Source organism: Gigantopelta aegis, chromosome 4 (genome assembly GCF_016097555.1).
Source record: "Gigantopelta aegis isolate Gae_Host chromosome 4, Gae_host_genome, whole genome shotgun sequence".
NCBI lineage: Eukaryota > Metazoa > Mollusca > Gastropoda > Neomphalida > Peltospiridae > Gigantopelta > Gigantopelta aegis.
Genome location: NC_054702.1, coordinates 32,131,163 through 32,156,797, shown reverse-complemented (window position 1 = coordinate 32,156,797; position 25,635 = coordinate 32,131,163). Strand labels below are relative to the sequence as shown.

The 25,635-nt window shown below is 34.0% G+C and overlaps 1 protein-coding gene across 1 annotated transcript in view; it reads left to right on the top strand.

Annotated features, from left to right (window-relative positions):
* Nucleotides 1-21,174, top strand: part of LOC121370394 (retinoic acid receptor RXR-beta-like) — a 168,834-nt gene extending 147,660 nt beyond the window's left edge. The window contains exons 5-10 of the mRNA XM_041495583.1: nt 11,678-11,791; nt 12,657-12,772; nt 14,217-14,397; nt 15,078-15,219; nt 16,279-16,409; nt 16,868-21,174. Of these exons, the coding sequence (XP_041351517.1) occupies nt 11,678-11,791; nt 12,657-12,772; nt 14,217-14,397; nt 15,078-15,219; nt 16,279-16,409; nt 16,868-17,151 (968 nt within the window). The 3' untranslated portion in view covers nt 17,152-21,174. The remainder of the gene's footprint in view (nt 1-11,677; nt 11,792-12,656; nt 12,773-14,216; nt 14,398-15,077; nt 15,220-16,278; nt 16,410-16,867) is intronic.
* Nucleotides 21,175-25,635: the final 4,461 nt, after the last annotated feature.

Genomic DNA, 25,635 nt, shown 5'->3' with positions numbered 1-25,635 from the left:
CTAATATCGGATAAATTTTTTGTTCTTTCCATCTTCATCGATAGTTTTGTTTTTGTAAAGGCGGTGTATATATTATTTGGCACCAAAGATAAATGATTTTAATGATTAAACACTACCACTTCCGTTATTTCTATAAGCGGTGATATCCACCCAAAATGAAAAGTTTACAATATTTTATAAAGAACTTCTGAATAAACAAAACAACAGTTACAACCAAATATATCTGCAATTGAGGACAAAATATCAAACGATAGTTAGTGGAAACAAAAGACAGAATGACCATTCTGATCACATGACAAATTTGGTGCCAAATAAATGGGGATATTTCAATCGGAGATTGTCGAATCCATAAAAAATAAAAATGTTTTTATTGCTCAAATAAAATATAACTTTTATTGTACGTATTAAACATATAACTGAATACAGGTATGGGACAAAATAGAGGCTGTTAAATTATGTTACGGTAACTGTCGTAAATGTTTCATCAATTGCTTTTTCGTACACAACACGGCTTGTTTCCTTTCATGTCTAGTGTGCAGACTGATCGTTGTGTTTTTTTATGTGTAGAAAAAAGTGTGCATTTGGAAATAGCGGAGATAGGTGCAGGAAAATAAAGAGAGGCACAGAAAAATAAAGGAATGCAGAGAGTGTGAAAGGAGAGCGGCAAAATGCAATAGAGGGGCGGACTGCCCCGCTTAAATGGAGCAGCGAGAAAACTGAGGCATACGCCTATATTAAAGCATGTCCCAAATTTTTTAATCCAGACACTGAAAGGAGTAGACATTTTAATGGTTTTATCCCTGACAGTGTCACCACCCAGTAGTAAGCAAAAATACTTTTTATGATACTTGATTGTTATTGCTTGTATTTTGAAAACTGTACAATGCCTGTCAGTTATTTTTGCATTATACAAGGATACCTTTCACAGTTTGATTATACACACTGATTGAAACATATTATTGCTTTTAGATGTATCAAATTATCAGGACTGGATTTCTTTTTTTTATGGATACTGTCAAATTGAGCCTGTCATAAATGAATGTGTGCCTGTCACCAAATGAAATGTTGAAATAATGTTACTTGAATCTTTTATTAATCATATACTATTACATGTAGTAATATGCCATATATTACATTGATAATATGGACACAGTGAAAATCCTTCGAAACCGCATATCCGAAGACCCAAGTAAAAAGTCTTGTTTTAGTAGTTATCTGGTTTACAGATGTTTGGACTAAGGAAAAAGCCTTTGTTGTATTCTGTTCTTTATTTAAAACAGAAGAAGAAAAAACCTGTTGATGTTTCACTGGACTTTCTGATATGTTGAAATTTCATTTAAAATAAAATGCAGTATTTTGGTTAAATAAATGTTGTGAAATAAAAAAAATCAGCCTAATTCAACTAACTTTCTAATAACAAAACTCTTAATAAATGTACTGAATAATGTGTACTGTGGTTATTTAAAAATTGAACCATTTTACTTTTTAGCTTGGATTGCATGTTATCCAGCTACAGGAACTGATATTGAAATATTCTGATTTATCTAACATGTGCATATTGACTGTTTCCATAATCATCTGAGGTTATATTCTACCATAAATGTGCAAGTGGTTTACACCTACCCATTGAGCCTTGCGGAGCACTCACTCAGGGTTTGGAGTCGGTATCTGGATTAAAAATCCCATGCCTCGACTGGGATCCGAACCCAGTACCTACCAGTCTGTAGACCGATGGCCTAACCACGATGCCACTGAGGCCGGTACTACCATAAATAATAACTGATACCACTTTCAGAGGTACATTTTAAATAAAAGACAAATTGGACTGGATTATTTATCTGGAGTTCAGTTAATTGACAGTGGTAAACTTTTGTTAAAAGATGCTTGAGTCATTCAGAACATGTCGACTAATTACAGATTCTCTGAAGATGTCAGGTGTATAAATAGCATTATCAGGCTTGCTCATGTCTATTAATAGACAAAAATGGAACCTTTTTCTTTTCCGTGCAAACGTGGTAACATTTTAGTGACTGTTCAGTTTCCATTAGACCTACATTATGTATATATTAGCATATGCATATGGTCTAAAAATATTTAAAATATGCATTTTTAAACATACAAAATTGAACTGATTTAACACAGAAACTCTTCATTTTGTTTTGGACATAAATGACCATTACTACAAAGTTTGTGACTGTCAACTCTTGTCAAATGACAAATTTCTACAGAACATCATCTGTAGTTGCATGCTTATTACCTGGCTTGTTTACTGGCAATAATCTGCATAATAAACCACATACAGTCAAATCTGTCCTAGCGGCCACCTGTACTCAGCAGTCACCTGCCTTAAGCAGCCACTTTTTTCCCTCCCAAATGATTTATAATGTAAATGCACCTGTAATAAGCGGTCACCTGTCTTAACACGGCAGTGGCCACCTAAATCAGATCCCAAATCGCTAAAATACCTGTATTAAGCAGCCACAGTTTTACTATTATATAAAAGAGATATTTTAACAACGGTGATAAGGTGCAGCAAATAACCGGTCTTCACACCTTCAGGAATACTAGTACCCATTCAATCCCGACATCTCTATTGTGTATCAATTAAGAAAGTATGACTCTAGAATGCATCACATTGCCTCTGTGCAGGCTACGCTTGACAGTTGTAGATTCACTTACTATGACAATACACCGCATGAAGTAGGAATTAAGTAATTAAATGGGAAAAGAAAACAAACAGTTAATTTAATTCCATTTGCATTATTTCTGAAGGAGACGACATGTCAAATGTTGATTTATAGTCAACTGTGATGCACACATCCGTTGACTAGCAGTACAGATGGTAAACCAGAAACAACAGCAAATGTTTTAAAGACTATATATGTGGCAGCCTGTACTCAGTGGCCACCTGTCTATAGCGGCCACTTTATCTACTCCCTTGTGTGACTGCTTAAGACAGGTTTGACTGTATATAGAAAATCAAATTTAGATGTACATGTATATATATTTATACGATTGCAGAAAACGGACGGAATTCGTGGAATTCCCATTGTGAAACGAATTACAATTTTCCGCAAAGTTAAAAAAATTAATACCATTTTACTAAATTGCCACATTGTTAAATTTTACTAAATTGCCACACTGTAAAACTGACGATTGCCCCGTGTGCAGTACTATTGGGAAACACATAGTGTCGTATTTACCGGGGTTACATTCAGCCAGACCAAGCGGAAAAACATCCGCTCGACTGGATTATACGCTTCATGGTAAACCAAATGGCCACATTGGGAACCAAATACTTCGGAAACGTTAGCTAAACGTTTCCTGGCTGAACTTAGGACTAGTTTACTGCTTAGTCTGTTGCGCCTGCGCAGACGGGACAGGGTTTTTTTTCTCAGGAGTAAGTTCAGCCAGCGGTTTGTCACTAATGCTCGTCTTGGAAGACTGATTTTTACGCTACACATTAAACCGAATGACCACTTCGGGAACCAGTCAAAATATGTTTGCAAACGTTTAGCAAAAAATGGCTGGCTGAATGTTGCAATGTTACTTTATTTCCGTTGTGTCATGCACATACTTCACATCGTTAGATTGTCAAAGCGGTGATAACAATAAATGTTTACACTTTGTTAACATTAAGCCGCGTTGAATAAACAGTGCACTCAATTGTTGGACAGTTATGCTTTATGTAGTTGTTATAACTGTAACCTTTGCTCCGATTTTTCACTACTAATATGAAGGCCTACTTTGATTTAACAACAAATTTTCGGACCCTTATTTTAGTTTCGTACAAATTAAATAAAACAGACCCAACGGTATTTTTATATATATATATATATATATATATATATATATATATATGATATATTTGACAAAACTTATATTATTTTTTTCATCTTTTAAAACTTATAAAATTAATATTTTGTCAAGAATTATGAAAAATTAAAACGTAAACTGTGTTGTCTGCCTATTATGTTAATTTGTCACAACTTGTGTTATTTAAATTGTTAATTAGGCCTACATATTGTATTCTGAAACGGAAATGAAACGGAATTTACAAAAACATGAAACGGAAACATAGTTTTTTTTTAAACGGAAAATCACTGGGTCTATATAGTGTCGACCAAACGTAATAATTTTATTATGTATATAATGTATTATGGCCTTTATCAGTATGGCGTGTGTGTTAGTTCGATACAATTACTTGTTTCTGGATATTTGGAATGTTTTAATAGATTCCTATTTCAAAGGTGACCAGAATGCAAACCATGAGTACACTGGGTCCCCTCACCTAGCTTGGTCGGGTCCAAGAGATAGGAACAGGATAATTGTTCTCCCTTAAAAAATCTGAAGTGCCCTTTTTGAAAACTCCCCAAATTCTTACAATTTTCATTGAAGTGCCTTTTACATGGAGTTAGTCCATGTTCCCATTTGTCCTTGGTTCACACCCTAAACTATTTTCTGAGTCTGTCTTTGTCCAGTTTAGACAGGTTCCACGGTATTGGAAATAAGACCAGTGACAGTGTGTTAGCAACAGATTTTGATGCTAAATCTGGATTAGCATTGATTGGTACAATGTGGCAGTCTGTTGGCAATGTATTGTACTATTGGGATGATACCAACTTGAAAAGTACAAACTATTGTTCAGAGGCAGAAATCCATATATTAATTTGCTACAGACATGATGACGACCAGAAATGTAGTGAATTAAAACAGTATTTGAATTCAAAGCAAGAATATATATAAGTATATTGCATTTTTAATCATTAATAAATATTTTTTCTACCAAAAACATGATATAACGGTTACAAACTCAGGATAAGTCGCACCACGTTCTTGGTATTTTTGTCATGAAATTTTTAATGGGTATGCTTTCAGTGGAAAATTTCTAATAATTTTTGATATTTTTATAGTCAAATCTGTATTAAGCAGCCACTAAAGGGAGTTTCAAAAAGTGGCCTTTTAAGACAGGTGGCTGTTTAATACAGGTCAGTTTCTTCTGTATAAGATGTTTTGGGAGAATTATATAAAAGTGTGGCCTCTTAACATAGTTGGCCACTTAATAATGGTGAAATTTTAATAATTAATAAATGTTTTATGTACTAAAAACATGGTATACTGGTTACAAACTCAGGATAAATCATACCAAGTTGTGGGTATTCTTGTCATGAAATTTTTGCTGAAAATTTTAATGGACATGCTTTCAGTGTCAAATGTCAAAAGTGTAAAAATAATATTTTTATTTCTATTTTATTTTTTGATAGTCCTGGGCGTTTTCTTGGTCTGTCTTAGTCATATTCTGACTTGATGTGTAACAATAAAATATCTGAAATGGCATTCTAAAATAATAGTTATTAAATTAATATTATTTCAAGGAATTGCTTTGTATTAAAGAAATCTGAGATTTTTGGTTTGGTGTATAACAATAAAATCTCTGAAGTGGTATTTCAATAAAGACAGTTAGTAAATTAATATTATATCAAGAAACTGTTTTGCATTTAAAAATCTGAGATTTATACACACGTATTTATGTGTTCAGAGTCCATTAATCAAATTGCCGGTGTTGAAATGAACCCGTGATTTTCTAAATATTGGCTGGCCATTTCAGCAAGGTAAAGTGGTTATCTATTTTTGTCATGTCTAGACGCTTTCGTGTGTGCATTGTGTATTGATTCTGTTGCCATTGTTTAGCCACTGGCGAGTGAATATTACAGTACGTGATAATATATCATCAACTCGATGCGTTCTAGTCTCATCTTGCTACTGAAAAGATATAACTTTATTAAAGTCCTCCTCTTTTTATTTCACAATGACAGACACAGCTTGTCCATCCAGACAGATGTATAATAGTCTAACTGTGACAAAAAAAAATCTTAATTTTTGAATGTGTTTGTGTCTGCATGTCTAGATTCTGATGAGCGTCAGTAATGTAAAACAGTATTTTACCAAAAACACCTAAATATTCAATGGAACCCCTCAAACCCAGATCCTTAGTACGATAGCCTAACTGTGAGAAACCAGTCTTAATTTTTGAATTATGTTTGTGTGTGTCTAGATTGTGATAAGCATCAGTTATATATGTTACAAAAACATCTAAGTATTCAGTGGAGTTCCTCAAAACCCAGATCCTTAGTAAACTGTACAATAGCCTAACTAAACTGTTGGGGGTTTTTAAATTTGAATTTGTTTGTGTGTCTAAATTGTGATAAGCATCAGTAATGCTTATGATAAAAACATCTAAATATTCAAGGAAACCCCTCAAACCCAGATCCTTAGTAAAGTAGAATTCCTTGAAACCAGACATTTTTTATTGTCCATTTTTAAATATCAGTACAGAACAGCACCTTTTTAAATGAGATACCCCTTAAAACCAGACTTTTTATTTGGTGCCATGGTAGTCTGGTTTTGAGGAGTTCTACTGTACATATTTAATTATGAATTAAAGAGTTTTGAAAATGATAATATTTAACATTTGACAAGGAATGACATAGGAATCTTCTTTGATGGCTTGCTTACATAGATTGATCAAACAAAATCTGATTTTGTGTATTAAAAGTTAGGAATAAATGTGCTTTTTCCTTCTTTTTTTCTCTTTTTTTGGATAACGGGGGCCTAATTCACTAAATTCTCGCAACTTTGCGATCTCGCAGTGCAATGCTAAAAGACTTGCAAAGAGGATGCTTTGTTGTCTAGCAGAGCCTAAGAGACCGTTGTGAATTAGGCCCCTGGTTTATGATGTGGATTATCAGCTTTATTCTGTTTAGGATGAATGGCGATTTCTTCATTCTTGTTTTCACATTATAAATCTGATAAACTGTGTCTTTAATCTGTTATTTTTTATTTAATATTATTTATCATTGAACAAAAAAAATGAATAGATGAGATTTCAGATACACTGCAGTGTTCTCGCTAGGTGAAAATTAAAGGAGGGCTGCCGCTCTGCACCCTTCAAAAAAAACCCAAAAAACAATAAACAAAAAAAGAAAAAAAAAAAGGGGGGGGGGGTCGTTTGGTTACCATATTGTTGTGTGTTGGTAGACTTTGTGAAAAGACATACTCCTTATTTTGCCTACAAAAAGGTTTTTAAATACGAAATACAAGCAGACTCGTCTTTTGATTGAACTGAAGATGATATTGGTCTGACATTCACGGGCAGTTCCGGTTTTGCTGAATCGATCAAAGTTTTAATATTATTATTTTTAATAAAGGTTTCAAGATATACGGAAAACAATAAAGATGTTTGTAAAGTGATGTCAGATACATTTTTTGTTATTTCCATCTTCATCGAATGAATCGATCGCTGTGATAAAATATTATCGCCAGTTTCGTTTTTGTAAAGGCGGTGTATATATTATTTGGCACTCGAGATAAATTATTTTAATGATAAACACTACCACTTCCGTTGTTTTTATAAGCGTTCATATCTCCCAAAATGAAAAGTTTACAATATTTTATAAAGAATTGCTGAATAAACAGAATGACAGAAAGTGAAAATCATCAGTTACAACGAATTATATCTGCAACTGAGGACAAAATATCAGATGATAGTTAGTGGAAACAAAAGACAGAATGACCATTCTGATCACGTGACAAATTTGGTGCTAAATAAGTGAGGGTTTTTTCAATCGGAGATGCAGTGCAGAGAACGTGAAAGGAGGGTGGCAAAATGGAATAGCAGGGCGGGCCACCCGCTTAAATGGAGCAGTGAGAACACTGCACTGATGTAAGTGCAAAGAGTTTGATTGCACATGTTTCTCTCCATAACCATTTACCAGCCTCAGTGGCGTCGTGGTTAGGCCATCGGTCTACAGGCTGGTAGGTACTGGGTTTGGATCCCAGTCGAGGCATGGGATTTTACCGGCTCCAAACCCTGAGTGAGTGTTCCGCAAGGCTCAATGGGTAGGTGTAAACCACTTGCACCGACCAGTGATCCATAACTGGTTCAACAAAGGCCATGGTTTGTGCTATCGTGCCTGTGGGAAGTGCAAATAAAAGATCCCTTGCTGCTAATCTGAAAGAGTAGCCCATGTAGTGGCGACAGCGGGTTTCCTCTCAAAAATCTGTGTGGTCCTTAACCATATGTCTGACGCCATATAACCGTAAATAAAAATGTGTTGGGTGCGTCGTTAAATAAAACATTTCTTTCTTTCTTTCCATAACCATTTATGTACCACCTGTGCACCCTTTTATTTGAATATATACTGGATTGAATAATGACACAAAAGTGTTGAGTCGTGCATGTATAATCTATAGAACTTAAAGCAGTGCTCTGCCCAGTGTTAAAAAGGACATTATTATTTCATTGCTTGAGTTAGTTTTAAGTGTCTGTTAACACTGACATTTCTCATGTAAAATGAATAAAGCATTTTCATAAATCACTCAACATTGTCGACTTTTTCAGCGGTATACAAACTCTATGATGGGAGGGATGAAGGGAGGGAGTTAATTGCTAGCATACATTAAAAAAAACCTCTCCTAATTTTGATAAAAATATCCCGGTAAAATGTTAATTTTTTATGTACCCTTGTTGTGAGAAGAGATGGGTTAGCAAGAAAGTGTATGTTACTCACTTGTGAAAATGTTGATGATTAATTAATAAAAACAAGGAAACACTAAGTTTGGTTTGTAGAAATTGTCCATTGTAGTCAAAGGAATGGTATATTGTCAATGAGTAGTGTTTTCCTTTCATATTTGATTGATTGGAAACATATTTTAATAATTCCAGTCCGTAATTCTCTTACTATAAATGCTTGGATATAACTGAATGAATTTCAATTTTGCACTACTTTTGGCAATGCTTATAGAAAACTAAATAGATAATTTCAGCTGTTTTCTTTATTGTTTAAAATTAATAAAACAACCAATAATGTTGAATCACTAAATGTTAATGTTTATTGAAAAAAATAACAACCCATGAAGACATATTTAAAAAAAAGTTGTTTGGCCAGTACAGTACAGTACAGTACAGTACAGTACAGTACAGTACAGTACAGTACAAAATGCTTTACACTATGTTTACATATGATGTATACATAGAGGATTCATCACAAGTGTTTTTTGATATGGAAAATATCAACCAAGTCTGTTAATCGGTATATGTTGAGGCTCTGCCGAGACAAATACGGATTAACTAGATGAGGTTGATATTTTACATAGTAAAAAACACGAGTAGCGAATTCTATTTATCCTATAACACTCCTAAAATAACATTTAATAAAACATTTAGTAAGTCACAGTACTAAAGTCACCGCCATCGGTAATATGACATTATCACGATTAGCACAAATTAGTTTGATGTCACACGTTTTAAATAAATCTTTGAAAACGTTATGCTCAGGTACACAGGTCTTGTTGGCTTGTAAGCAAATGACCCATCCTCAGCAACACATTACGTAGAGACCTTGCAAATTAGCACACCATTATTAACCAAGTTAATATATTAAATTATCACATGGATTTATGACATGGATATCATGGGTAAGTTATAGGATAAATATAATTATACATATAAGCACAGTCTCGTGACCCAGCAATAACAAAGCTAATGATAAGAATAATGAACAACTTAATATATACATTAAACAAAATATAACCATTTATAGTTACAAGTCCTAGCGTGACTTTCCACATATCATTTGATAAGGGTTTTAGCTGTCAAACTAGTTCTTGCTGTATCCGTGTCCCAACATATTATCGATAGAATATTCTCTCATTTGTCTACTAATGGAAAAAGCCAAACCATACAATGGTGATTCCCCCAAGAATGAATTAGATTATTAATTGATAGTACTGTAAATAATTTAAATAATGCTTCATGTTATTATTGTGTTGAGACAGTTGCACATTAAAATGTGTATTTTAATTAATGCATCTGGCAAATGTAACTTTTAAAGATCACACTGCTAACAAAAAATAATGAATCGTTTTGACAGAATTTACTTAATAGTTTTAGCTCATATCAACTAAATTTCCAATAGCAGTTGGCATTTGTTTTGACAGTCAAAACCAGTGGAAGCTATATGTGTTAGTTGGTAGTAATTTCCTGTACCTATTACACAGAGCACCACAGAAATGAAAGGCGTGGAGCTAGGCATAAGACATCTACCTAGTATGAACACCAATAGCAATTAATAGATCGTCTGTTTCGCTTGTTCAGAATACATGTACATTTCTTTTATATTTGTGTTATCTTCTTCATTACATGATTACTTTCTAATGACATAAAATAGCACTTTCTAATAGATGCACATATGTTTGGTTGTTTCTGGGGGTTTTCTAGGTGGTGACATACATGTAGGTTAAAAACATTATTGCACCAATACATCAGACGCATTTTTGTCATTAATGTCTTGTTTGCATTAATTTTATGATTTACATTATGTTATATTGATGTAATAGTTATAAACTTCATACAGCGTGTAAAGTGGGGATTGTTTTTAAGATATTAAATAGTTATTAAAGGTTAAATTAGCCATTTGTATGGTCTAGATAGATCCCAGTGAATACAATGATAAGTGCATTGTCCTTATAATTCAAATCTTTCTTATGTTCATAAAATTCAAACCCGATTGATTGTGTAATAGCAAATTTATCGATTGGTGCCAACCGATTCTAATTTACGTAATGATCAATAATAAAAGTCCAACCAATTCCCAAACACTACATGAAACTGTGAATTTATATATTTTGTTGTATTCTAGGTCCAGTAGACATTGAAAGTCCAACCAATTCCAAAACTACATGAAACTGAATTTATATATTTTGTTGTATTCTAGGTCCAGTAGACATTGAAAGTCCAACCGATTCCCAAACTACATGAAACTGTGAATTTATATATTTTGTTGTATTCTAGGTCCAGTAGACATTGAAAGTCCAACCGATTCCCAAACACTACATGAAACTGTGAATTTATATATTTTGTTGTATTCTAGGTCCAGTAGACATTGAAAGTCCAACCGATTCCCAAACTACATGAAACTGAATTTATATATTTTGTTGTATTCTAGGTCCAGTAGACATTGAAAGTCCAACCGATTCCCAAACTACATGAAACTGTGAATTTATATATTTTGTTGTATTCTAGGTCCAGTAGACATTGAAAGTCCAACCGATTCCCAAACTACATGAAACTGTGAATTTATATATTTTGTTGTATTCTAGGTCCAGTAGACATTGAAAGTCCAACCGATTCCCAGTACTACATAAAACTGTGAATATATATAGAGATTATTATATGAGCTAGTATGTCGTACTGATTTTACGAAGTAAGTGTCAGGACTGTTGTATTACCCGAGCAAGAGCTAGGGTAATACGTGAATCCTGACACGAGTTTCATAAAATCAGTATGATTCACACGCGAGTGTAATAATTTCTTTATTATCCACATTATTCAAAATATTATTTTTATGAATAACAAGCTAGGATCATGTCAAAATGTTTCAAACGTAACTAGAAAGAGACAACAAAATGACATAATTTTCCGAAATGATGTCATTTTGGTAAACGTTCACACAGATCTAAGACTGGAGAAGCCGCTTTAAGTTATGACATCGTTTCCCAAAATTACATCATTTGTTGTACATGTGAAATCATTATGACACATGTGTGTCATACAGTTATATTTCCATGAATATCTTGAATTATGTGGATAATATATATTGTTTTGTTTGTGTTCTAGGTCCAGTTGACTATGTGTGCCCAGCCACAGATTCATGCACAATTGACAAACACCGGCGCAAGAGCTGCCAGGCATGCCGACTACGCAAGTGTTACGAAGTTGGCATGAACAAAGGTACCGATAGTGTTTGGGAGAACTAGTTAGTGCAGTTATAAAGACAGATCTTATTAATAATGTACGTAAGAACAAAGACTGATGTTTTTCTCATCAAGGCTACCAGCCTTAGTGGGTAACCCTTCAGACTTAAGAATGCCAGGTAGAACTATTGACTTCACATCACAGTATCAGTTCAAACAGAATTTTTATTAACAGGCGGCAGATACTGATTTTCAGTGTCAGGCTGTGGTATATACTATCCTGTCTGTAGAACATTGCCTAGAAAGATCGTAAGGAGTAGCCCATGAATTGGCATCAGATGATTTTCTCTCTAATTATCTTTGTGGTCCTTAATCATTCTGTTGACATAAACCATAACTAACTGAGTGTGTCATTAAATAAAAAATGTCTTTTTTTTCTTTCTTTCTTCTGCTATTGCCAACAACAGTGACAACCATTCATGCTTACAATGATTCACTTTGCTATGCTCAGTAGATATTGCCACATACATTTCTCAGACAGCCTTTCATCATTTTTATAATGAACCCTTGTATGTTGTTTTAGTATATATTATCTCTTAATGATTAACATTTATTCACTTCAGGCTCTGAAAATATACATTGCCATCTGTATAAACCATTATAATGTGTCAGCCTCACATAAAATAATTCAGCTGAGACAGACTTAATAGGTTTTGGAACATGCTGGAAATTGTGGGGATGCAATTGAATGGTGGGGGTGGGAGTAAGGGGTAGGGGTTGCAGTTATATTAATTCTCATTTCAACTTAGGAAAATGCCAAAATGCTGCTCCTCTGCTTCTGATGCTTATGAAACTCCACTTTATTTATGATGTTTGTGGATGTATTATTGTTTGGTTTCTAGGAAGCCAGCGTAAGGAACGCAAGAGCAGTGGTGGTGGTGCAGGCAAGGGTAAGCGGTGTCGTGCAGACTCGACAGATGGTGCTGTTAACTCTACGAGCTGGATTCCTACAGCTAAGGTTTGTATTGTATGACGGGTTATGCAAGCATCATGTAATTCAGTGCTAGACCCCAGGGTAGCTCAGTGGTGGATTCACTTAAGTATACCCAGGATGGAATGTAACTCAGTGGTAGATTCCTTTAACTAGACCCAGGATGGGATTAACTCGGTGGTAGATCCCCTTAAGTAAACCCAGGGTGGGATGTACTCTTAACTCAGTAGTAGATTTCCATAAGTAGATCCAGGATGGGATGTAACTTTGTGGTAGATCCCATTAAGTAGAATCGGGTGGGATGTAACTCAGTGGTAAATCCGTTAAGTAGACCCAGGGTTGGATGTACTCTTAACTTAGTAGTAGATTTCTTTAAGTAGATGTAACTCTGTGGTAGATCATGTTAAGTAGATGCAGGATGGGATGTAACTCTGTTGTAGATCCCGTTAAGTAGACTCGGGTGGGATGTAACTCAATGGTAAATCCCATTAAATAGACCCAGGATTGGATGTAACTCAGTGGTAAATCCCATTAAGTAGACCCAGGATGGGATGTAACTCAATGGTAAATCCCATTAAGTAGACCCAGGGTGGGATGTAACTCAGTGGTAAATCCCATTAAGTAGACCCAGGATTGGATGTAACTCAGTGGTAAATCCCATTAAGTAGACCCAGGATGGGATGTAACTCAATGGTAAATCCCATTAAGTAGACCCAGAGTGGGATGTAACTCAATGGTAAATCCCATTAAGTAGACCCAGGATGGGATGTAAATCGGTGGTAAATCCCATTAAGTAGACCTAGGGTGGGATGTAACTCAATGGTAAATCCCATTAAGTAGACCCACGATGGGATGTAACTCAGTGGTAAATCCCATTAAGTAGACCCAGGATTGGATGTAACTCAGTGGTAAATCCCATTAAGTAGACCCAGGATTGGATGTAACTCAGTGGTAAATCCCATTAAGTAGACCCAGGGTGGGATGTAACTCGATGGTAAATCCCATTAAGTAGACTCAGGATGGGATGTAACTCAATGGTAAATTCCATTAAGTAGACCCAGGATGGGATGTAAATCGGTGGTAAATCCCATTAAGTAGACCCAGGGTGGGATGTAACTCAATGGTAAATCCCATTAAGTAGACCCAGGGTGGGATGTAACTCAATGGTAAATCCCATTAAGTAGATCCAGGGTGGGATGTAACTCTGTGGTAAATGCCATTAAGTAGACCCAGGGTGGGATGTAACTCAATGGTAAATCCCGTTAAGTAGACCCAGGGTGGGATGTAACTCTGTGGTAAATCCCGCTAAGTAGACCCAGGGTGGGATGTTACTCGGTGGTAAATCCCCTCAGGTTGGGATGTGCTATCCTGTTTGAGAATGTGTTAATATTACAGGTGGAAATTATATTCACATTTCCTTTGGTGTTCGGTATATTATGGTGAATGCATGTTCTATTGTTTGTGGTTTCAGTGTGCTAAACGATCCCGCTACATGTCGATCCTTGAAGCATTAAAGAAAGCTGACCTTCCTGTCCTACAAAGTTACCACAACCAGAATCTTCCACCCACTCGAATACACCTGCTAAACACCCTGGTCAAACTGGCAGACAGAGAGCTGGTGTATCTTATTAACTGGGCCAAACATGTTCCAGGTGAGAGTTTAACATGTTCCAAGTTAGAATTTAACATGTTCCAGGTGAGAATTAAACATGTTCCAAGTGAGAGTTTAACATGTTCCAGGTGAGAATTAAACATGTTCCAAGTGAGAGTTTAACATGTTCCAGGTGAGAATTAAACATGTTCCAAGTGAGAGTTTAACATGTTCCAGGTGAGAGTTTAACATGTTCTAGATGAGAGTTTAACATGTTCTAGATGAGAGTTTAACATGTTCTAGATGAGTTTTACATGTTCTAGATAGTTTAACATGTTCCAGGTGAGAATTTAACATGTTCCAGGTGAGATTTTAACATGTTCCAGGTGAGAGTTTAACATGTTCTAGGGGAGAGTTAAACATGTTCTAGCTGAAAGTTAAACATGTTGCAGGTAAGTTACAATGTTCCAAGTTTGAGATATGACATCACAGATGTGAATGTCTCAATATGATTTCACAGATGTGAATGTCTTGATATGACCTCACATATCTGATTGTCTTGATATGACCTCACACATATGAATGTCTTGATGTGACCTCACAGATTTGAATGTCTTGATATGACCTCACATATTTGAATGTCTTCATGTGACCTCACAGCTTTGAATGTCTTGATATGACCTCACACATTTGATTGTCTTGATATGACCTCACAGATTTGAATATTTTTTTTATTTTCAGGGTACACTGATTTGTCCCTCACTGACCAGGTCCATCTGATAGAGTGCTGTTGGATGGAACTGCTGCTCCTGAACTGTGCATTCCGCTCCATGGAACATGATGGAAATCACCTGGTCTTCGCCCCGGACTTTCTCCTTGACAGGTAGGATGGTGTAAACTACCAGTTGTGTGTGCAGGGCTAGCGTTTCATGGGTTGAAACCCCTCCCCACTCAAGAACATTTTCTTTCTTCTCAATATTTTTTCTGAGTACGCATGACTTGACCCCACTATAAACTTTGTTTGCCACAGTCTAAACCCCCCCCCTCCACATCTAAAATTCCTGTAATTTTTTTTATAGTAGACAAGACATTTAATTCTGCAGAATTCTTGTTAAATTTTATATTTAAACAAAGTTTTGCATCTTGCTTAAACTTCAGGATACTTTAGATCGTCGGGATAAAATTATAATTATGTATCTATAAAAAAGTAGAGCATTCAGTTTTACATATATTTATTTGGAATTAGTTTTGTACGGTACAGAACAAGTATTTAAACAGGGTTTTTTTTTCTTTATTAGTTAAAAATTCATGTCATTCATTAGAAAACAATTAAAAGACCTGATTTTTTATGCATACATTTATGTTCCAAAAATATTGGGGGAGGCAGATCTGCTAGCTCTGGTGAGCAAAAAGATTTGACAAATTATGTTTTAAACTTAGAAACCTGGTTATTTTGTAACAAAATGTAAATTATTACATGAAATAATTTTACCAAATTAAAGTAAAATTTGCCAGTTGTTTTTAAAATTTGCATTTAGTGAATGTCAGAGCAAGCCGTCGGGTACTAGTACGGTCCTCTTTCCATTTAATGTTGAGGAACATCCGACCTGTGCACTAGTTCAAACATGTGCCAGAGAACTCATATTATTTCAGGGATCAATCCGGTAAACTACAAATTCAATCAAATCAAATCAAAACCTGCTGGACAATCATAAAGTATAAATGCAAAATAATTGTTAGTCCGACAGGATGGCAGTAAAAAATATCTCTTCCACCCTTTGTGATGTTGACGGGCAAAAAATTGATAGGACAGCAATATTTAAACTCCTGAATTTTGTGATGGTGGGTAAACAAAAGAATTACCTCCTGCCCCTTAATTATGATTAATCCTCAAACAGTCCTAAATAGATTTTGTTAACTTACGTTCTTAATGGTTTTTCAGAACACACTGGAATGTCACAGGAATGACGGACATTTTAGAACGTGTTGGTGCAGTCTCGGAGCAAATGGTTCAGTACCGTATCAACAAGGACGAACTTCTTCTACTGCAGGCAACAGTATTAGTGAATGCTGGTTAGTACGATGCCAACACATGCTAAATTGTAAATCAAACACATGTAGAACAAAATGTGGGTCAGTGTGATGTTAAAATGGCTGATGAAAAGGTGAATAAATTTAGCCAAAGATATCAGAAACAGTTAATATAACATTGTAGCATATAGATCTGTTGTCATTTTAGCTAGCTCTATATGTATACGCATCTGCTTGCACACATTCATAATTCATTCTGATCACCTTAAAAGATTTTATATCCAGTATCACTTTTGCCATTCAGAGTACTTAAACTTTTTCGTTGGTTATATTTAATTTGGTTAATTCTGACCACAATTGCCGTGTAGCTAACACATTTTATCCAGCAAACTTCTGCAAAATGTTTGTTATCCTATTAAGATGTGTTGAAAAAGAAAGTTTTTAGCTACATATATAATTGTATGCACTGTTTGTCATGACATATATTTTTTGTTCTCCAGAAGTAAGACGTCTTGCGAGTTCTGGCAAAATCCAAGAAATGCGTGAGATGATCTTAAATGCCCTGATGGAGGTCTCCCACAAGTATCACCCTGACAACCACCAGCATTTCGCCTCCATGCTGCTTCTGCTTACACACATCCGGCAGGCCGGCGAGCGCGGGATAGCCTATTTCCAGCAACTCAAGCGTGACGGCTGTGTTACTTTCTGTGATTTGCTAACGGAAATGTTGGATGCACATAACTCAACTATTGACAGAAAACACGAGACCGAACAACTCAATTGACACCACTGAGCAATTAAATACCGGAATCCCCCTCTCCCCCCCCCCCCCCCAAAAAAAAAAAGAAAGAGAAAAAACCTGAAAATACTATGTACGTGCTCTAGGAAGAAAAAACAAAATGGCTACATATGTGACTATATAGGATTTTTGTGATAATTTCTTTTTCTACCACTCTTTTTTTTTTTTAAATGCATGAGAAGTGATGTGAATGAGTATTGAAATTTTACACGAGTGACGGTGTGGAGGTGAATCTGCATGGGTGAGTGCAGAAATAAACGAGGTGTGAAATGGATGACATTTGATAAGTGCTTGAGCCTGTTTAACATGAGTGATATTGTGAGAGATGTGTTCTTGATATAGCTAACATTGTGATTCTTCTTTGGCACCGAGTGCACCTGTTATGTATAATCTTGAAGATTACAGTATAAAGTGATTTTTTTTAACAAGTTGACATATAAACCAGAGATCATTTTAACGTAACATGTATACACCAAGACAAAAGCAGTTTATATGTTTATGCATGCTTATATTTTAAGGATACTTTTCAATTATACATTTTAATAATTTAAATTTTAATTCTTTTTGTTTGCATATCATGCCCAGCCCTTATTTTCTTTTGATTTTTGAAAACAAAATATTTATATGGACAGTGTTCCCACTACAATTACTGTATAAACACATTACATGTGTTAATACCAATAACATGATTTCAGTCCAGTCATTATAACCAGTGGTTATATTTACCAGGTAAATCAAACTTTATTTGTGGGACATCATTTTAGAATTTAATTGAACAAAATGAATCTATTAAATAGAATCCCAACTGTGTTATAGTCATTGACAACTTGATTCTGTATTATTAGACAAATTATTATTTATCATTTATTACACCGCTGCCAGCATGCTGTATTAGGACACAGAACCCAATTGCCACACGACACGGGTGCAGTGGAAAACAGGAACACTAGGTAAACATAAATATAACTGAAACAAAAAACATAAATCCCAAACATTGCTACTTTCCTAACAATAATGTTTACCTAACCACAATACATCATTATGATGCAGTGGAAAAAAAAGATCTCACTAAATAAACTTGGCCACAAAGAATAAATATTTTGTGAAATTTGAGGAAAACAAAGATTTCATGAAAATAATTTTGTCTGCATGTGTTAAAATAGTTAAAAGATCTCTGGTTTGTGGTTGACATTTTTGATGTTATAATCAAGCTGTAAGCTTCTTGTCTCTGTGTCTTTATACATTGTAAATTTACATTGTAATATCCAATGGCTTATTTTACATTTTAATTTTTTTTAAATTATAATGAAATTAGTTGGCGTCTGAGAAACTAATATGTTGAAATTTATTGTTTTCTGTTCTCTAATTCAAAGTTCTAAAAAAAAGTGCAGAATGAGAAAATAAGAATTTTAGTCTTCATTAATGACCCTTAGAAACAGATTTTAAATGTTTAATCTGGCTTTTGTAGACGAGGACCACTTTTAGTTAGAGGTTGTGGAAACCTGTTGAATTGAATAATCACATATTTATATTCTTTTGTTTTATGCCAACAGTTAAAGTGCTGTGAACATTGAAAAGGTTCAGACACATTTACCATAAGCACAATCACTAGCTTTATGTTAGAGACTATTATACATGCATGTCTAAAGAAAAAATGTATTTAACAGTAGGGGAAATAACTCTTAGCTACCATTCAAAAGTAGGGAACTCGTAGATTTCATATTTCTTGTTTTGCCCACAGTTTGTCCTAGAATGGTTATTCTCATTCTTATACCACTAAAAACATTAAAACCTGTGTTTACACGGCAATGTTCTGGTTCTCAGATTCCTGGAACCTTACTGTCGTATATTTTAGTGAAAAGCTGTTGTTTCTGTAATAGTGATTCCCTATGAAATACAGTTACAAACTAGTTTGCTGTTCTGCTATCAGTGAAACGATTTTAAGCAAGTTAACCTTGCTTATAATTGATTATTAATAACATCTCAATGGATATTGCTTACGGTTAGTGGGGTTTTTTGTGGGTTTTGTTTTTGTGGGTGTTAATTTTAAATTAATGTGGCAATGGTCTCTTTTTTTTAATTTAAGATTTTTTTGTGTGTCTGATTTTAAGCAATAATTCACAAGTTTTAGATGCCTTGCAAATACTAATTCTTAAATATTGTTTAAAAAAATGTGGGGTTTTTAAAAGTTGATCAGTATGAAGCAAAGATATAACAAAGGAATACTTTTAATTAATAATGGGTCAGTATGAAAACATATGTACTAATTGATAGTCCCGAGTCAGACCCCCGATCCTATCGGAGGCCGGACTCGGGATAGGTGTGTTCGAAACCCTAGTGGTATATGGACACGTTAAACATGTTACTAAGCTAAGCTAATTGATAAGTAACACATTTATTAAAGGCAGTGGGATTTTTTTATAATTTCAAAATAAAATGATTGTACTGCATTTAAGCATTTTTGTTGCCAGTTGCATTTGTTTTTTTTGTTTTTTTAAATATTAAAAATGGTAATAATTTTCTCACTTGCAAGTATATATATATATATATATATATATATATATATATATATATATATATATATATATATATATATATATATATATATATATATATATATACTCAGCATCGTCTTGAATTAGGCCACATATAAATAGCAATCGGTTCGTAATACACATGCAGTTGAAAGTCTCTTAATTCCATGGTTTTGCTAAATTCCATCTCATAACTAGCTTCCATGTTGAAAAAAAAAACCATTTATTAATTAAAATTTTAGGTCCATTATCTTTCTTATTTTTCAGAAACACGAAGGGCCTATAACTTAATTCTGTGGCATGCTTAGTTTTATTTTTGTGGTATTGCTTGTATTATTAAAAAAGAGATAAATTCCAGCATATATAGGATAACAAATTGTTCTTGTCCTTGAAGGATTTGATATCATACATCACAGCATTTAAATAGAGGTTCTTCAATAATTCAACATTTTTATTTTATTAAACCCCTCCTTCATGTAATGTTTTGTAATGTTGTAACCACTCCACAATTTTAAATTTCATAATACCCTTGACACACCACACCATCCCTTCCTTGACTGTCACCATGAAATGATTTGACCATAAACAATGGCATGTTTATTTGATTTCTTTCACAATAAATACTACCGTAAATAAAAAAATCATCTATTTGATAGCAATAATGAAATTATTGCTTAAATATTTTGGATAACATATTAGCCATTTGGCGATTACTGTAACCATGAACATTTTATGTTGGAAAATATTGACTAAATTCATTGATTGCAGGACACAAATTCATGAAAGAACCCTAATGATTGACCTATCATTTTTAAAAAAGGCTATTTCAGTATTCTTAAAACAAAATTGAAAATCCTACATTAAATAGCGTTTTGGCTCAAAAGAAAAAGTACCATGCACCAAGTTAACTCCCTTGAATAGTGACATCGATCATGCAACTTCCCCCTGACTCTAGCTGTGTAGTGACAACTGCAACTGTGCAGTGACAGACTGAAAAAGGATCAAGAATGACATGTATGAATAACAATGTCATTGTTGTTTTCGAATAAAGTTTGGAATGTTTAGCATAGGTATTTTGTAAGAGGCTGAATTAAGCCTACATACAAAAACCAGTCACCTAGATTACATGACACAAACTACGTACATGTGTATGTGTTTCTATTGAGCTAATGCTCGCTACCATATGCTGTTTGCAAACAGCAAACAGGATGTAGCCCAGTGGTAATGTGCTTGTCATAATGTGCCTATTGGGTTATTTCTCATTTCTGCTAGTGCTCCACATGTATAACAAATTGTGGTATGTACTATCCTGTCTGTGGAATGGTGCATATAAAAGATCCCTTGCTGCTAATCAAAAAACAGTAGCTCATTGAATGGTGGCAGCGGGTTTCCTCTCTCATTATCTGTGTGGTCCGTAACCATAATATATGTCTTACAACATATATCCATAAATGAGAATGTGTCGAGTACGTCATTAAATAAAACATTTCTACCTTCTTTCTTTCAAAACATTGTAAACAGATGCTGTAAGATGAAAATGGACAATTATTTTTTTATATTCTTAGGTACCATACTAAGCCATACTTGAGTTACATACAAAAAGATTGATAACAAATGGTATGTGATTTCTGTGGAGGTGAATTCACTAAAGTACTTTTTGTAACAAATTAAATGGATGTATTTTTAGGCAGTCTGTTGCTGGGCCATTTAATGTGTCAGCTGTCATGTGATCCTGCCTTCATGCATCTGATGGTTTAACAATGACATAGTCATGTGCAGTTATTCAGATATTGGTGTCTATAAAAAATTATACAACTTGGTTGAAACAATATTGTGATTATCAGACACTTGTGGTTTTAGCAGTACTTCGTTGCTCAGAAATCATCCAAGATTCATAGGTGTTGGAAGCAGGAAGGCAGAGGAACACTAATTATTACCCTCTATACTCCATCCAACCGTTCAGATAATACACCACTCAACTTTCTCTAGGCATATTTAGAAAAATTAATGTCCGGTAAAGCAACTACATTTGTTTCATTCCATGAATAACAGATCTAATTTTAGTGATGTATGGAACATCCAAACTGCACAGTCTCATTGATCACATATTTCACAAATTTAAGATGTGCTCAAATTGTTTATCATGACATGTATTTGATATATTCCTAGCGAAAGCTGAGTAATATAACGGTACATTGGTTCTGCCATTTGAAAAGCCTATACAATTGACCCATCCAGCTGCTGGCATCTTCTGACATCTTTGAGATTGCAGTAGTGTACAGTTGGTGTACTAAACAAAACTGTTGGAAAATATGTAGTTTTAGGAACCTTTTTGATTTTGTTTGTTAGTGTGAACTTAAAAAATTAAAAAGACAAAGACGAGGATTTCTCATTGTTTTAAATCAAGTTTATTTAACCTTCCCGCTTTAAAATATATGTACATAACAGTAACAAAGTTAGTTATATACTTCTAGTGTGTATACAATTGTATTTTAGAAAACAAATTACTGTCAATGCAAAACTAATCTTGCAACATTTGGGGCTTTCACATTTTAAGTTTTAATTTTTTTTTTTTTTTTAGATATGATCAATTTTAAACTAGTGCTTGAAACTGAATATTATGTTGGGTGTTTTTTTTAGCAATATTGGCATGAAAAGGTTTTACTGTGTTGTGTATTTTTATTGTTGAAAGTGTGTATTTTCTGCCACCAAGTGGCATTGTGAATGTAAATACTGTTGTTTTATCTGTGCACCTTACTGTCTTGTTGGTTCATCATTTGTCGTTTAACGATCATTAGTTGCAACTTCATATCTACCTGTACATGGCTTACAGCATTTTTTTATTTTGTCGGATTTGATCTAAGCACTTATATTTACATTCATACATTCTCTAAGTTGAATGTACAAGATTATTGTGTTTCTGATACATTATATATATATATATATATAGGTATGCTTGACTTGCATGGAAGTGAATGATTCACCCATAGTATATTTCATTCATGGACAATTTGTCAATGGTCGGAGTGAGGGTAGATTTTGGGGGTCAAAACCGACCTCCAACACAAGCAAATTTATGTTCCTTTTTTTTCCATATATTTTCCTTGTGAGCACAACTCATCCCCACTAGAAACTTCACTTACCAGTCTAGACCCCCCCCCCCACCCCCCTGCATACATTCCTACACATGCACGTCATTCACAAATAATTTATTTACTGTCCCAAACAAAAAATATCTTCATTATAATAAAATACTTCTTATTGACATCCAGTGAATTTAGAACTCGCCATTTGTGAAAAGCACACAAACAATGTATTTTCTTTTGATAATAATTCCAGATAAAAACATTTAATTAAAGAGAGTAATTCAACAGCAAGCAGTATAAAAAAATAGTATACATCTTTTGGCAAGTATGAGGCGAGCACAAGCAAGCACTCGCCTGTTATGGAGAGGCCTGGATTATCACCTTTTCTAACCTCTCGTCATTCCTTTATCTGTTCACCAATAATGTGCTCTAGTGATATCATTAAACAAAAACAAACTTTAAACTGTGCATCAAGGGCGGGACATCGCTCAGTGGTTAAGTGCTCGTCTGATGCACGGTCACTCTGGGATTGATTCCCATTGGTGGGCCCATTCGGCTTATTCTCGTTCCAGCCAGTGCTTCAGACTGGTATATCAAAGGCAGTGGTATGTGCTATCCTCTCTGTGGGATGGTGCATATAAAAGATCCCTTGCTGTTAATGGAAAAATGTAGCTGGTTTCCTCTCTTAAGACTATATGTTAAAATTACCAAATGTTTAACATTCAATAGCTGATGCTTATTAAATCAATGTGCTCAAGTAGTGTTGTTAAAATTAACAAAAAATTATCGTTTCACTTTGTGGGTTTCATCTTTTTGTGAAGTAGTACCAAGTCTCAATTATACTCTTTTTTTTTTAAATGAATGAATTATCTACTATATTAAAGTTTGTCTGTTTCTGTTTTATATCTGCACTGAAGATTTAAAACAGAAACAGACAAACTTTAATATACTGAAGATGAAGGCACAAATTGAATAAATTGTGTGAGATGAATAGATGCCAAATTGAGAATGAAATACGCTATGACTGAATCATCTAACCATTTGCAGATATGAAAAATCGGGAGAAAATATAAAGAGCTCCTTTTCAAAATGCTATATATCCATTTATGTCATTTTGAGAAAACAGTTTTAGCATACTGTTCAGTGGGCATAGTTTGTGGTTTGATGGAAACTTTATCGAGTGATAATATCATCAGTATACCTTCAAAGCTGTCTCCCAAATCTGGAAATGAACTCTTCATATATTATGAATTTAGAAATATTTATTTATCTTTTTCCTCTTCATTATTCTCATGGTTTGTCTTTATAACTGCATTTGATCATGAAGTGTTAAGACAATCTTAGCTTCGACATACAATGGCATCCCAGATATTGTTTGTTCTTTTCAGATGATAAATTTTCACAACCGACTTGTAAAATAAGATTTTGATTCTAGGTATAGATGTTTGACATGAGCAGTATCACAAATTTGAACTCTGTAATAACCGTTTCCATTAGCAGTGTAGTTAAAAAGGGCTAAAGTTTGTTAATAGATAAATAAATAAATAAATACACATACATATAAATCAGAATTTATGTCCATTTCATTGCATTTGGTTTTTCACTGGTGGTGGGCCATACCACTCTCAAGTCCCATCACTAAAATCTGTGGTTGTTTAATTGCATTCAGTGCACCACTGTTAGATGAAAAGAGATTATTTGTTGTGCGTTTTTCTTTATAAGAGCATTTTTAAAGATAACATGGTTTTACTTTATTCAATTTATTTTTATCACACATTATATTTATCACATTTGTTTGTTGGGGTTTTTTTGTGGTAAAGACAAAATTAAATGCAATAGTATATATTCTATGAATACTTTTTTTTTTAGTTTTCTATTTCAATTGGGGGGTTTTTCAATAATAATGAAAAATAATTTTCAATTACCGGTATATAAGATTTAAAAAAAAAAATCTGTTTGAAGTTTTTGTTATATTTGTTTTGTTCAATAATAATAATAATAAAAATGAATTTGATTACTAGTATATATTTTTAGTAAAAACCAGCTAGCATTATTTACAGATTTAGATGAACATGTTTTTATCATACCATAATTGTAAATGATTGTATAATGAAAATCCAAGATACTTATACTATTCTAATATTCTCTTTAAAAAGGAAGAACGTTCATTGATTGAAATTAATTTGCTTAAACACTTACAGTTTATGCATTTATGTGTTGTTTCTGCCAACCCTATAAGGGTTAATCAGTGTAGCATTATGGTGCTTATGTCTAACATTGCTCTTGTGAGTGGCAAGGCTGTATAATTTGTATGTAAATAGTTAAAAATGAACTGTATTTTGGTCATATTGTCCAGCCTGTAACATATTTTGTTACTATCAAAGCTTCAAAAAACCATCAATAAATCAGATTTTCTGAGAACTGTGTTGTTAAAAAATTATTTGCTGTTTCTGGAACAACAAAAGAAATGTGAATAATTACAGTGAAATTCCTCTAAACCGGAAACCCTTGGGACCAGGTAAAATGTCCAGTTTTAAGAGGTATCTGGTGTAGAAAGGTTAATTGCTATACTGATTTTTAAAAAAGGACTGTGAAAAATGTCAGTTTTGAGGGGAATTCCGGTTAACAGAGGGTCCGGTTTTGAGAGGTTTCACTGTAGTTTAATTTATTATATACTCTTCCCAAAAAAATAGGGGAACTCTAATAAGAATTTACAATTGCCAAAATTGTGAGGTATATTAGCTGTGGGGAATGGTTATATAGGGAGTAACTGGTTACTGTCTTAAGATAACCTCTTTATCCTGCGAAGGTTAGAATGGCGAATGCAACAAGGAAAATCAATATTTATT